Source organism: Sander lucioperca, chromosome 3, assembly GCF_008315115.2.
Source record: "Sander lucioperca isolate FBNREF2018 chromosome 3, SLUC_FBN_1.2, whole genome shotgun sequence".
In the NCBI taxonomy this organism is placed as follows: domain Eukaryota; kingdom Metazoa; phylum Chordata; class Actinopteri; order Perciformes; family Percidae; genus Sander; species Sander lucioperca.
The window spans coordinates 23,694,356-23,706,829 of record NC_050175.1 but is presented as its reverse complement, the minus strand read 5'-3'; the positions used below and the strand labels follow the sequence as shown (position 1 = coordinate 23,706,829).

General features: G+C 41.1%; 1 protein-coding gene across 5 annotated transcripts in view; it reads left to right on the top strand.

Annotated features, from left to right (window-relative positions):
* The window catches only part of apba2b (amyloid beta (A4) precursor protein-binding, family A, member 2b), a 76,710-nt gene that overhangs the window by 41,075 nt on the left and 23,161 nt on the right, over positions 1 to 12,474 (top strand). For all 5 annotated transcript variants that reach the window (XM_031324144.2, XM_031324140.2, XM_031324142.2 and 2 more), the window contains 4 exons: positions 944 to 1,986; positions 5,971 to 6,051; positions 7,803 to 7,842; positions 8,376 to 8,521. In XM_031324144.2, coding sequence (XP_031180004.1) covers positions 944 to 1,986; positions 5,971 to 6,051; positions 7,803 to 7,842; positions 8,376 to 8,521 — 1,310 coding nt within the window. The remainder of the gene's footprint in view (positions 1 to 943; positions 1,987 to 5,970; positions 6,052 to 7,802; positions 7,843 to 8,375; positions 8,522 to 12,474) is intronic.

Sequence of the window (12,474 nt, the reverse complement as noted above, 5' to 3'; positions counted from 1 at the left end):
GTTTGTACAAGGTCCCTAAGTACTCGTCTTGCCGCCTCACCACCGGAACTAAACAGAACTGAATTAGCACAACTTTTACTCGGAAGGAATCACTTCACATGGGTAGGCACTTGTAATGACATTTCGAACATGTTAAGAGGCTAAAAGCACGTTTAAAACCTGCCCCGTTTCAGCCGCATGGGTGAGAAATCTAGCAGATAAGGAGGATAACTCGTAGGCAACACCGATTATTTTCATTTTTCTCCCTACTGACAGCACTACGTGACAACAAACAACATAGCTAAGTGTAGAAATCGACTTGTTATTGTGGATAATTAATATTTGATCATTATCACCCCTCCAGTATTGCTTCTTCCATTATTGATTCAGAACTCTCTATTCATTTCTGTTTGATAAAATGTTATGGTGGACATAAAGACACTTATGTTTACAGCACTGTTTTGAACAAGAACTAAACAGAAAAAAAATGTAACATCATGTACAGGAAAGCAGAAAAAAACAAAACAAAAAAGTAACAATGAGAGGCCGCAGCATCATCGAAAATAGTAGTAAGTTTTCATTCCGGTATTCATACTTCAAAAAATGTCAGCACTGCCACTGTTGAAATCATGCTTCTTTTTTGTTATAATTCAAGGGTGCAATTTGGCAAACATCCCCACAAGTTTTTTGCAACATGAAAAGTTCCACATGAAAAACTTGGAAACCTTGTGTCCCAGTGTTGAGTCGCTGTATGCAACTGAAACATCAGCTAGATTAATTTAAAGTGACAAACCTAAATGAATCACATGATTCTTTACAAATTTGGTACCGGTTTTGCATAGGAACTGATTATCGATTCCCATCCCTAATAAGTACCTGTGAATGTTTAGTATTGTGATTTTTTTTTTTTAAAGCCCCCAAGGTATTAAGAAACATGTGTTTTTGTGATCATAAATCCCTGCAGGGCTGGCAGAGGAGGATGAAGGTGTGACTTACTACATCCGGTACTGCCCAGAGGACGACAGCTACCTGGAAGGTATGGATTGCAGCAACCAGGGAGAATGTAACCACAGCCACAGCCAGGCGGACTACGTCCCCGCCATGCAGCCGGGTGACGCCCACACTGATGAATGTCAGGAGGCTGTTGAAGGGTGGGCCGAGGAGGGAAAGGTGGAGGGGGAGGTGAGAGAGGAAGAATGGGTGGAAGATGAGGAGGTAGAGGGGGCAGTCAGGGAAGAGTGGAGAGAAGAGGAGGAAGAGGTGAGGGAAGAGTGGAGAGAGGGAGATGAAGAGGAGAGGGCGAAGTGGACAGAGGAGGGCCAGGTGAGGCAGGAGCAGTGGGTGGGACGAGAGAGGCACAGGGTGGAGGAGTGGGGTGAGGGAGAAGGGGAGGTTCGCTGTGAAGTCGTGGAGCAAGATCCAGACGAACAGATATACAATGGAAGACCAGAACCCATCCTGGACCATCAACATCACCATCTCCACCACCAACCCTCCATGCAAGACACCCTGCACACCAGAGAGGAGGAGGAGGCAGAGAGTGAGGAGTACTGCCCTAATGAGGAAGAAGATGAGGAAGGTGACGAGGAGGAGCGACATGGAAGGGCCTACACTGGAGACTACTATGCCCCAGAGGACAATGGGAACTCAGTGCAAGTCTCTCCATACCGTAGTCGCAAGGTGCTGGTGGTAGAGGGTGAGACGGGGGAGGAGGCGGAGGAGGACATTGACCAAATTGTTGCAGAGATCAAGATGAGTATGAGCATGGGAAGCCTAAGCAGTGGCACTGACCAAAGCCCAGAGGAGCTGGTGCACGACCCCGCACCCAGTGACTATCCTCACCCGAAGCCTGACACAGCCCCCAACCCACCTGCTCACCATCGCCACGACAGCAGGCCCAAGTCCCTGAACCTGCCCTCCATGCACCACAACAACCCTGATCTCCAGAGGGGTATCAAGGCACATGCACGCTCCCCTGAAGACAGGCAGAGATGGCCACCGGAGCAGGTGAGCTGTTGTTGAGAGGTTAAAGCTGTAAACATTGTTATTTTTCCATTTACCCGCTGACAGTATCAGCATCCCTGTTGTTGTTGTTTCAAAACAGGAACATAAAACCAACCTAATTAGGAATTAGGGCTGTGCAATTAATTGAATTTCAATTTCGATTTTGGCTCCCAACGATCACCAAAATAGTACAATCGAGAAAAAACGATTATTTTGCCATGTTCTGTTTTGCAAGAAGACTCTTATTTTGTCTTGTGTTCTGAATGACACGCGCATGCGCACATCCGCCCCTCCCGAAGCCATAAACTCTCTCAGCCTATACAGTCAGGGAGGCAAGTTGTGTGCATATCATCCGCTGGAATTTAAAAACTCAGCGTGAGTAAAGATGGCAGAAGGAGGGCCGCCACAGCAGGATTTGGTGAGCAAAAAAGGCAAAACCAACTCCGTTGTCTGGGAAGAGTTAACGTTGGCTAACCCTGCGGTCCCTCTGCCTCTGACTCCCCGCTGTAGTAGACGTTGTATTTCCCCGACACGCTGTATTCACTTACTGTTTAAAACTAAAATAAACTAAAAATAAAATAAAAATGTGACATTTTCTGAATCGTGCACCCCTAGTAGTAAAACAGATTTTATTCCGATCCAAAGACTCTTTCTGTGAGATAAAGGACACTAACATTATACCCTGGACACTATCCATTATTTCCAAAGGTTAATGAGTAATCATGTTAAATAATGGTGATTTCAATATTATATATATATATATATATATATATATATATATATATATATATATATATATATATATATATATATATATATATATATATATATTAAAATGATTATAATTTTTTCCATAATCGAGCAGCCCTATTAGGAATTAAGAAAACGTAACAGATGCAAGAAAAGACAGATTGGCCGTTGATTTGATAGTGATACTGTTGACAGCTGTGTACTGTAAATGCTTGAGCTCAGTTAGCTTCACAGACCTGAATCCTGCAGGTCCTATCCTAATATTAAAACAATATGTGTAAAAGTTTAACTTAAGGATTCCCACTAATGTTTACTTTCCACCTGCTGTCAGTTATTTACACTTGACTACTACCAAGATACCGGCTAGCTAGCTGTCTGAATGATGTGAGGTGATAAGCTAGACTCACCAGTTCTCAAGTGTACAGTATAAAAAGATCAAAACAAAACACTGGCATACTGAGAACATTCAAGTTGACAAATAAACATTTTACCTCTTGTTAAGACAAAGGTAATAATGTGTGTTATAGCCTTATTAAAATGTCAGCCCTGCAATTTGAAAATTGCAGGGCTTGTGCTTTTCATACTGTGACATGTCTCGTATAAAAAAGCATTATATTAAATACTAGTGAAAGCTTCAACTAGTCTTGAATTTAAAATTTAATGAATGATACATTTCGAATAAAAAGCCACAGACTTTTCCATTTCTAATGTATTGAATCAGGACAACATATACAGAGAGGCAAACAGAGGAAAGGACGGAACATAACAGCATCAACATAATAATGCTAATCTGGTCCGGGCCTTTGCAGAAAATGTACAGTACTGTACATTCAGGCTACTTCAATCTTGCCACTGTATGTGATTAAAATAGCTTTTTCAAAAGCTGGAGATGTGTTACATGACATGTTTCTCATCACCATCCGGAGTATAGCTGGAGCCTCTCCTCTCCCCCATGTTACCTTGAGATGTCCCCCTCCTCATCTCTCTCCCTCTCACAGACAACACACACTCTGCACCGATACATCAATAGAGTCAATCACGTACAGAGCTCCCCCATCGTCTTAAAGTCTGTTTGTAAAAGGAACAGGGATAGTCTCCTGTGGGTAGCATGCTGATATACACCTGCTCCCCACATAGTGAATGTTACATTCACTATGTAGCTCATTTGTAGCACAGAACTGGGTCAGACAGTGAAACTAGATTAAATTGGATGCATGTACAGCACACTGCAGCTTCAGATGACTCCCAGACTCACTGAGATGATTCGGTCCTCTTCTCCTCTGTTATCAAATGAAATGTTCTCTGTACAGCACTTCAACATGACCTTTGAATGAACCAGAACATCAATGAACTCAATAAAAGCGTTGCTGCACAGTGTGGAGTCAAAAGATTATAAATAAGAAGAGTTACAAAACAGAGGGAGGTCATCTACACACACACATTTTGTTGGTGTGATGTGTTTGAGGAAAGAAAAGTATATTATACAGTATTGTAGTCTTATTTTAAATGGCGCTACAAACATGGGTTAAGGGACAAGTGCTTTTGCAGCCAAAACACTGAGACTACATTTCCCATAATATCCTGTTCTTCAGTTTCATTTTTACTTGCTTACAGTTTGTTTGAGCTGTCATTAAATTTTACTTACTACCATGATGAAATCCAGCATATTTCTAGGGTTTGGTAATGGTGGAAAAGCAACCATTTATAATGTATGTATGTTTTGTGTATGTATGTTTTAGCAGTATTTGTTTAATGAGTCTATGACATTTCTTAAATATGTTCACTTTTATCTATCAATGTTAAAAGACTTCGATATACAGTATGTATGTAGTTTTACAGTAGTCTATATTAACAATTTCTTCCATGAACCACCAAGGCTGTTAAAAGCCTGCTGACAGTCTAGCAAAAGCCTGAGTGTACCCACAGGTATGCTATTATATGTTGTGCCCAAAAAGCAAAATATATATGTTTATCAGATGGACTTGGCTCAGATGGTGGCGATTTGAGGGAAGATTACCCCATGAAATGTAATGCTTATCATTTGCAATATTTTTTTTTTTTTTTTTTTTTTTTTTTTTGCATTTCAGTTACATAATCTGTTGAGTATTGCCCACAGCATAATAAAAACAATTTATTTCTGAGGAACTCCTCAGTTTTGCGCAGTAGGAGCTTGTCTGTCAGACAACCGACTGCTGTGGTGGATAGATCTGTTGGCCTTAGCTGCAGACCCTATAAGGAAAAGTAGGACATGCATACATATTTTTAGTTTAACTTGAGGTTGATTTGATGAGTAGGTGGAGTGCAGTACCAAACACACAATTATTACGAAAAAAAATCCTGCTAGATCTGTCCTGCCGTGTACACGTGTACATGTTGGCAGAAGCTGCCCGTCCTCTCAGTGATCTCAGTCTTGTGAATGCTGAATTATCAATGATAAAGTTCTACATGTAGCCTTTTTAAGATTCCCTATTACAGATGGAGGCATGTACAAGTTTTGATTAGAGTCTGTACATGAACGTGGTTTTGTAGGGCATCACAGTTTAGCAATCCATCCCACCCCACAACAACACAAGTCTAATTAATTTAATGGTTGTTTGCACAACTGAGTTGGGCAGCATGATGAATAGTGATCAGGACTTACATTTAGCTCTCTCTCTTCGCAAAGGCAGCCACTAACGTTATGTTTGTAACAAATTTTTAGTTCAGACGACTCGGGCTGAATTTAACTTTTTCACTGCCGCACCTAGAAGGAGGCTTTATTTGACAGAAATCAAGGATTTCATTTCAGCCAGTCATACGATTGAATGTTAATGAGCAGTTGTGTAGTGCAAGATGGATATCCAGGGGAGGAAATGTAATCCTTCTTCTGTGAGATTATATGAATGTTCTGTATATTAATGTACAGTATGTGAGGAGAGATGATACAAATGAAATACAGAACTTAACCATGTGCCATTTGTTTTTAGCAGTTTAAACCCAGACTGCTTGTTTTAATTTTATTTGTAGGTTAACATTTTACATTTGTTATTATTAGACACAACTTGTTTTGTAGCAGGCCTACCTACACATTCAAAACCTCCTACATGTCTCTCATTCCAACTAGCAACACAAAGCGAAAGGAAATGTTCTTCATGTGTTTGTCTTAACTTATACACCATTAGTCTCTTGTGATTCAGTTTCATCGTCTTCTTTATTTTTATCCTATTTCTATCGCACCTGTTTTTCTGTGTTGACCAGGTGAGCAATGGTGCAGAGCAACCCAGAAAACAGCAGCGCTCCGACCTGAACGTTCCCCTGGAGAACAACAATGTACCAGAGGTAAGGTCCTTAAGATCTGTTGCGAGGTCGTTTACACGTGAGACGGAGGACATGGTTATTTATGTGTGTGTGCGTACATATGTGTGCGACTGTCTGAGTAAATGAGTAATTTTGCAGTTGCAACCTCAGCTCATGTTCTCTGCTTACGGCGTGGTAGCATCCTGGTAATTGAGCAGCGTGTCGACTTGCGGTTTTATGAGAGCCATTTTTCACTGAGATGTCTGCAGTGGAGGCTTCCTGTACAGGCTCCACCCACAGCTTCCTGGCCTTGGGTGGAGTAAACCTTCTGAATGTGTAGTGAGCAGGTGGGAGGATCAAATGGATCCAGTGGGAGTGTTGAATCTCATGAATCACTTCACATTTCACAGCTCTCTCTCTCTCTCTCTGTCTCTCTGTCTCTCTGTCTCTCTCTCTCTCTCTCTCTCTCTCTCTCTCTGTGGCCATCTCTTGTCTATAGCGTCCTCCTCCCTCCTTTACATCCTTTCTCTTCCACCTCCAACAGCAATGTTGATTTGTGAAGTGGATGAGTAACGCTTTGCACTGTCTCCACACACACTTGCAGTGCCCCAGTAGAAGTACCAAGGTGTAAATCCATGTTAAGTGTGTGAATGTGGGGCAGGGCAAAACAGTTATTGAAGTTGCAGGGTGATTTCTTAAACCACTTTCACAACATGTAATGTCAAATTTTAAGTCACTCATACTGTTTCACAGGATTTGTTGTCATGGCAGTAGCCAAAGTAGCAGTAGGGCATCATGTCTTGCACAGTAGGTGGGTCAACTTGCCTGTTGAAAGATTGCTCGCAATCACCGAAGTAAAAAGTGATAACTTGTCCTTTCTTATCAAAAGACAGAAAGGGTTTCATAGGAAGGGATAATTCTTAACCTTGAAGATTCTCTCCTCATCTGTGTTTTGTAATACTTGAGCAAAAATAAAAAAAATGTATGTAGACAAATAATAAAAAATATATTCACAGAGCTTTAAAATTAATTTCATTTATTGTCTCAATGCTCTGTACGGCCATTATGCAAATGTGTCAGTTCGGCTGCGGACGATTAATGGTGTGGGCTGTTGCGGTTCTAGTGTTCAATGCCAAGGTGACAACTTTGACCATTCCTCTTGTTTTTATTGTCTCTCTTGCATGACTTAGGCTAGGCTTTAGTGACTATTGGATCTTCAAGCGCTTAAAAAATATGAATTGCAACCAGATTATGCAAACTGAGAATATTCTATTTCTTCACTTGAAAAAAAAAAAGTGGCGGAGCATCATTCCGGTGCGCTCCGGCAGCACTACATGCCTGCCTTGAACCATACATGCTCCTTGGGGAAAAAACTTTGCGTCAAACTCTGCCAATAGAATAAGTTAGTCTTAGTAGTTGCCTGGCAACTACTTGTTGTGATGCAAGGGGGAGGAGGAATGCAACATCTAGTGGCTGAATATTATCAATGTTACCAATTGCACCTTTTAATTTGAAGTAAATCAGCAGGCTTTCTGCGCATCATGTGAAATATCTGGGCTAGTGCTCTTTGAAATGAAATATATAGGATTTGCTGCTTGATTCCATGAACTGAAACTTGCTATTTGAATGCAGTATTGTACATTAAGAAAAGCAGCAGATGTTAGCTAAGTGTAACCCCAACAACATTCACACACATAATTAAATTTAAAGGTTTTGATTGGTTTATTTTTCTTACTTTCCTGTAAACCTATTCACAACCATTTTTCATATCCGATCCTGTTTTTGTCTTCCAGCCAACGAAGAAGGTTGCATCGTTTCCCAGTTTTGTCGATGGTAAGTTAATCTGTCCGCACACCTGTTTGGTGATGAAATCAAAATATTGTAATTGCATTAAACCATACCAAATATTACTTTGCCTTTAGTCTGTAATTTCACAGGCCTTATTATAACACTTTCAGTGCCTTTTCCCTGCCTCTGGGCAGACGCTAGGCCTAATAATGTGTGAGAGGCTTTGCTGCCTGTCTGCTCCTTCAGATCAGCGCATTGTGTCCCTGAGTGGGTGTCTGAGAGTCCACATCTACATATCACAGACGCAGATTAATCTCAGCCCAGCCTCCCACCAGCACTGCACCACCATCAGCTCACAGCCAGTGGCCATCTCACTGCTGAGGGCTGGATGGGATCCAGCCTGTTATCACCATATCTCCTTCTCCAGAGCAACAGCGTTTGGCTCCATTTCTCCACACAGCACTATGACGGCAGTGATTACAATACCCTCTCCAATGCACACCCTTTCAGTCCAACGGCACTCTCTTTCCCCATGTCTCCCGGTTAATCACCATCCTCTCTGCTTTTCCATGGCCCAGTTCCAGGACCCTGCGAACCAGAAGACCTGATTGATGGAATTATCTTTGCTGCTAACTACCTGGGCTCCACTCAGCTGCTATCTGAGAGGAACCCCTCCAAGAACATACGCATGATGCAGGCCCAGGAAGCTGTCAGCAGGGTCAAGGTACTCAAAATCACACTGACTCATCCTCATATATTGTTTAGTTTTTGACCTGAAGATATCCATATCCATACTTCTCAATCAGCAGGCCACATTTTTCCGGTATGCCCTTTCCCCTCGAGGAATTGCACGGATTTAAATGAGAATCCTTCGCCCTTTTTGACCAAAAAGTCCCAGGAATTAACTTCTAATAGGCAGTTTCCACTGCAGGATCTTTCCCAGGAAACCAATAACCTCTTCAGGGACACAGGAACTTCACCTGCATGAACCAGGGACAAAATGTAGTTCCTGTACGAAGGTTCCAGGTGTGAAAAGAGTCCCTGCTCCGAGGGTAGTACTTTCACATGGTTCAGAAACGATTGGGGTGTAGTTTGCAGGGCTAAATTTAGCTGATCGGTCAAACATAGACAAAGCAGCTGCTTTAACTTTAAGCTTTATTCACAAAATAAAGAAGCACTGGGCACCACTAGTATTGTGGTTATTATTAGGATGAGGGGTGGACACTTCTTGTTGTTTGTTAACATTGAAAACAAAGTGTTGTTGTTGTTTTTAAAGTGAACAAGTCAAGAGAGCAGCCATGGTGTTGACAGCAAGCCAATAAATGAGAGAAAGTGAGCGAGAGAGAGTGAGCGAGAGAGCGCGAGAGAGAGAGCGAGCGAGAGAGAGCGAGCGAGAGAGAGAGAACAAGAAAAACAAAACTTGCTAATGGTTACATGACGCTTATGTTCTGAAGTAGAAAAAAATAACCATAGAAACTCTTTTATTAATTTATTAAATCAAACTTCAAAGCACAACAGGATAAGTGTTCTTTCCTTCTGGATGTTTTTTAATTTGTCATTTGTCTAATTTGCCTTATCTTTACGCGTCTTTGGATGAGGTGGAAATGCAAACAGCAATGCACAAAAGGGTTTAGTTCCTGATGTTTTTTCTGCTGATCCTGTAATTCCTGCAAATATTTGGTACTACTAGAGTTGGTAATTTACAGTTGCATGACTTTAAACATTTGAAGATTTTGCAAGTTGGGAAGTCATCTACGTACTGTAACATGGTTTATAACATCAACAAACATTGATGTTGAAGAGTTGGGACTTTTTAGGGACCAGAAAATACATTTAGATTGTGGCTCCTGAATATCTAGGAAGGTTGAGTCCTGAAAAGTTCCTCCAGTGGAAAACATCTGTTTTAGAGCCTATTGCCCTCTACTGTAACTTATTCCAGGCTCTTTGAGGTAAAGTTGAGATGTGTTTGTTCGCACCCCAGGAGACAGCATCCGATCAGTGCTGTTGGTTTGCTGCCCCACGCTGAAAGATCATCTTATATAATGGCAGTTCTCTCTGTTCTCCCTGGATGTGCCAGCATAATGTAACATTAAGCACCCTGCAGGAAACATGTCCAGTGGCTTTACATGGCTAATACTGCATGTTTTGCAAAGCATACTGTTTAAATGTTTCATCATTTGTATAATTTTCATGAGGTATTTTTGGTTTTACTCAGTGTTTTCCCTACCATTACAAAACGACCCCCCACCCTACCTGAAAGAATGACAAAATTCTGTAATTATGCTATATATTATATATATTATATATTATTATATAACAAAAAAAACAGATGCATGAGATAAAGCTGTTTTCACACATACAGACAATTTGCTTCTTGTTCCTCGCCATAGAAGTTCAATTCATTTTAATGAATGTTACGGGTTGGCATTGCACGCGTAACGTATGAGGAGCAAACTTTCCAAAACTACGCTTTCACTATAATCAATGAAACTGGCTGGTGCGTATGCTCCGCAGAGATCTGCTCTACAAGCGTAAATATATATATTTATATTTTTTAAACGAGGTGTGTGCAGCCCTTTAACACAGAAATGGATCATAAAGTGTCTATATTTCTTTTAAATTAAACTACCGATATACAGGAAACGACTTATTGATTGTGAATGAGCGTATTGGCAGTTTCATTTTGTTTCCCTCACCTGCATCCTCTGATAACAGCTGACAGTAAATTGATGATTCACAGAGCTGTGCCAGCTCCAAAAAACTGAAGAAACAACAATCACAAAGTCTCGCCTGTGACTCACACAATCCTACGCCGTGTGTGCGCAGCTGGTGTTGCCAGTTAAAAGCTACAGTCCGTGGCATATACGCTCCGCTAAGGGTACGTTCAATGTAGCCAAAGTCGCGCAACCTTGCCCCTATTTTCAACTGTTGCTAAATAGTTGTGTGATGTGTGAATCAATGTTGTTTTTATTCATTTTCAAAAAATATGTGCACTAAACCACAATTGTGCTAGTGGTCATACATTTAAGTGTTTGGACACCATCATAAATAGTTGTGTGATGTGTAAATCACTTTGGTAACTCCCCCCCTCTTCCCCCTGGAAAAAAATCCTAGGGGAACCACTGCATCTCGTCCAGATTGCTCCTAATGAAATTTACATGGACATCAGTACTCTTTGCTTCTAGAGCAAACCAGTATTGTCATATATTAGGCATGAGTGGTCTTTTAGGGCAGCTAAAGAACGTGGCCAGATTGGGCCACAGGGCTCGCTGCTTGACACAGCTGGTTGGATAATGGGGCTGCTGGCATGTGAACCCTAATATTTTCCTTGTTGACAATTGCTCCTTGCTGTTCACTAATGTTGTTGTGATGATTATATTCCAGTGCAGTTTGAGAGAATTACTGTGGATGGTACCAGTGCCTCATAGAGGAGCTTGACTCATTTCTAACTAGCTTGAAGGCTTTGTTTATCACTGTTACTCTGCCCAAAGTGCGTCCGAAACAGCTACTCAAAATGTCTTTCAGCATTCAGATTTCTTAGTTGTGACTTGTGAACAAAGAACATATTTTCATGACGTGATGACATAATGCAGCATTGATGTCTTGGTGCACAGTTGCTACCCAGAAACCAGTATTTTTATCTCCCTCTCATGTGAACACAAGTTTAGCTGTATTTTTATTTATTTATTTTTTTTTTTTATTAATATTTTTGACAGACAGTACAACTTATGTCACCATCACAACTAACAAGAGATCGATATCATCCACTGTCCTGTTTTATGAATACAGAAAGAAGAAAAGACAAAACAATAGAAAACAAAACAAACAACAACCTCATATGCCTTACATTACATTATTCTACCAGTCAACCGCTATATTGGATTGGATCAGATTGTTATATTCAGACAGACAACCCATCTATTGCCATCAGGAAGGAGCCCCAAACCTGATTAAAGATATCCTCTCTCCCCATTACTCTGTAAGTGACTCGCTCATACGTAGCCATTCTTGTCATTTGTTCAGCCCATTCCCTAAAACAACATAGAGTAGATGACTTCCAATGCCTCAAAATTATTCTACATCCTGTTGTAGTAGCTAGACGTATCCATAGTCTTTGTCTTCCGGTCAGAGTGTTATTGTCTGGCAGCAGACCCAGAATACACAGAGCTGGGGTCTTGGTGAGTTGTAGTCCGAATAGATCATTCAAGAGTGTAACAACCCCATCCCACAAATGTGCATTTTTTTCACAAGAATACAACATGTGTACCAGAGTACCCACTTCCTTCTCACACCTCCAACATATGTTACTGTCCTTAAGTTTTAGTTTGGCCATTTTACTGGGGGTCCAGTGGTTTCTGTTAAGTAATTTGTACTGAATAAGCTGAGATTGAGCTTCACAAGAACAGTTATGCCAGGATGCAACCAGCTTCATCCATCTATCAGCAGAGATCTGTTCGCCCACATCTTTCTCCCAGCACAGTCTCAACCCTTCCAAGTGGGGTGGACGAGCCTCCCTGAAAATCTCATAAAATTTAGAGGCTCCACATTTTTTATGTTTAGTTACCTGGACTAACTCCTGAATCCTAGTCACGGGGTCAGGATTCTTCCCCCGAGTAGCTTTAATGCAGTGCCCAATTTGTAGGAATTTCCAAAAGTCCTCTTGTGTAAGGTTATATT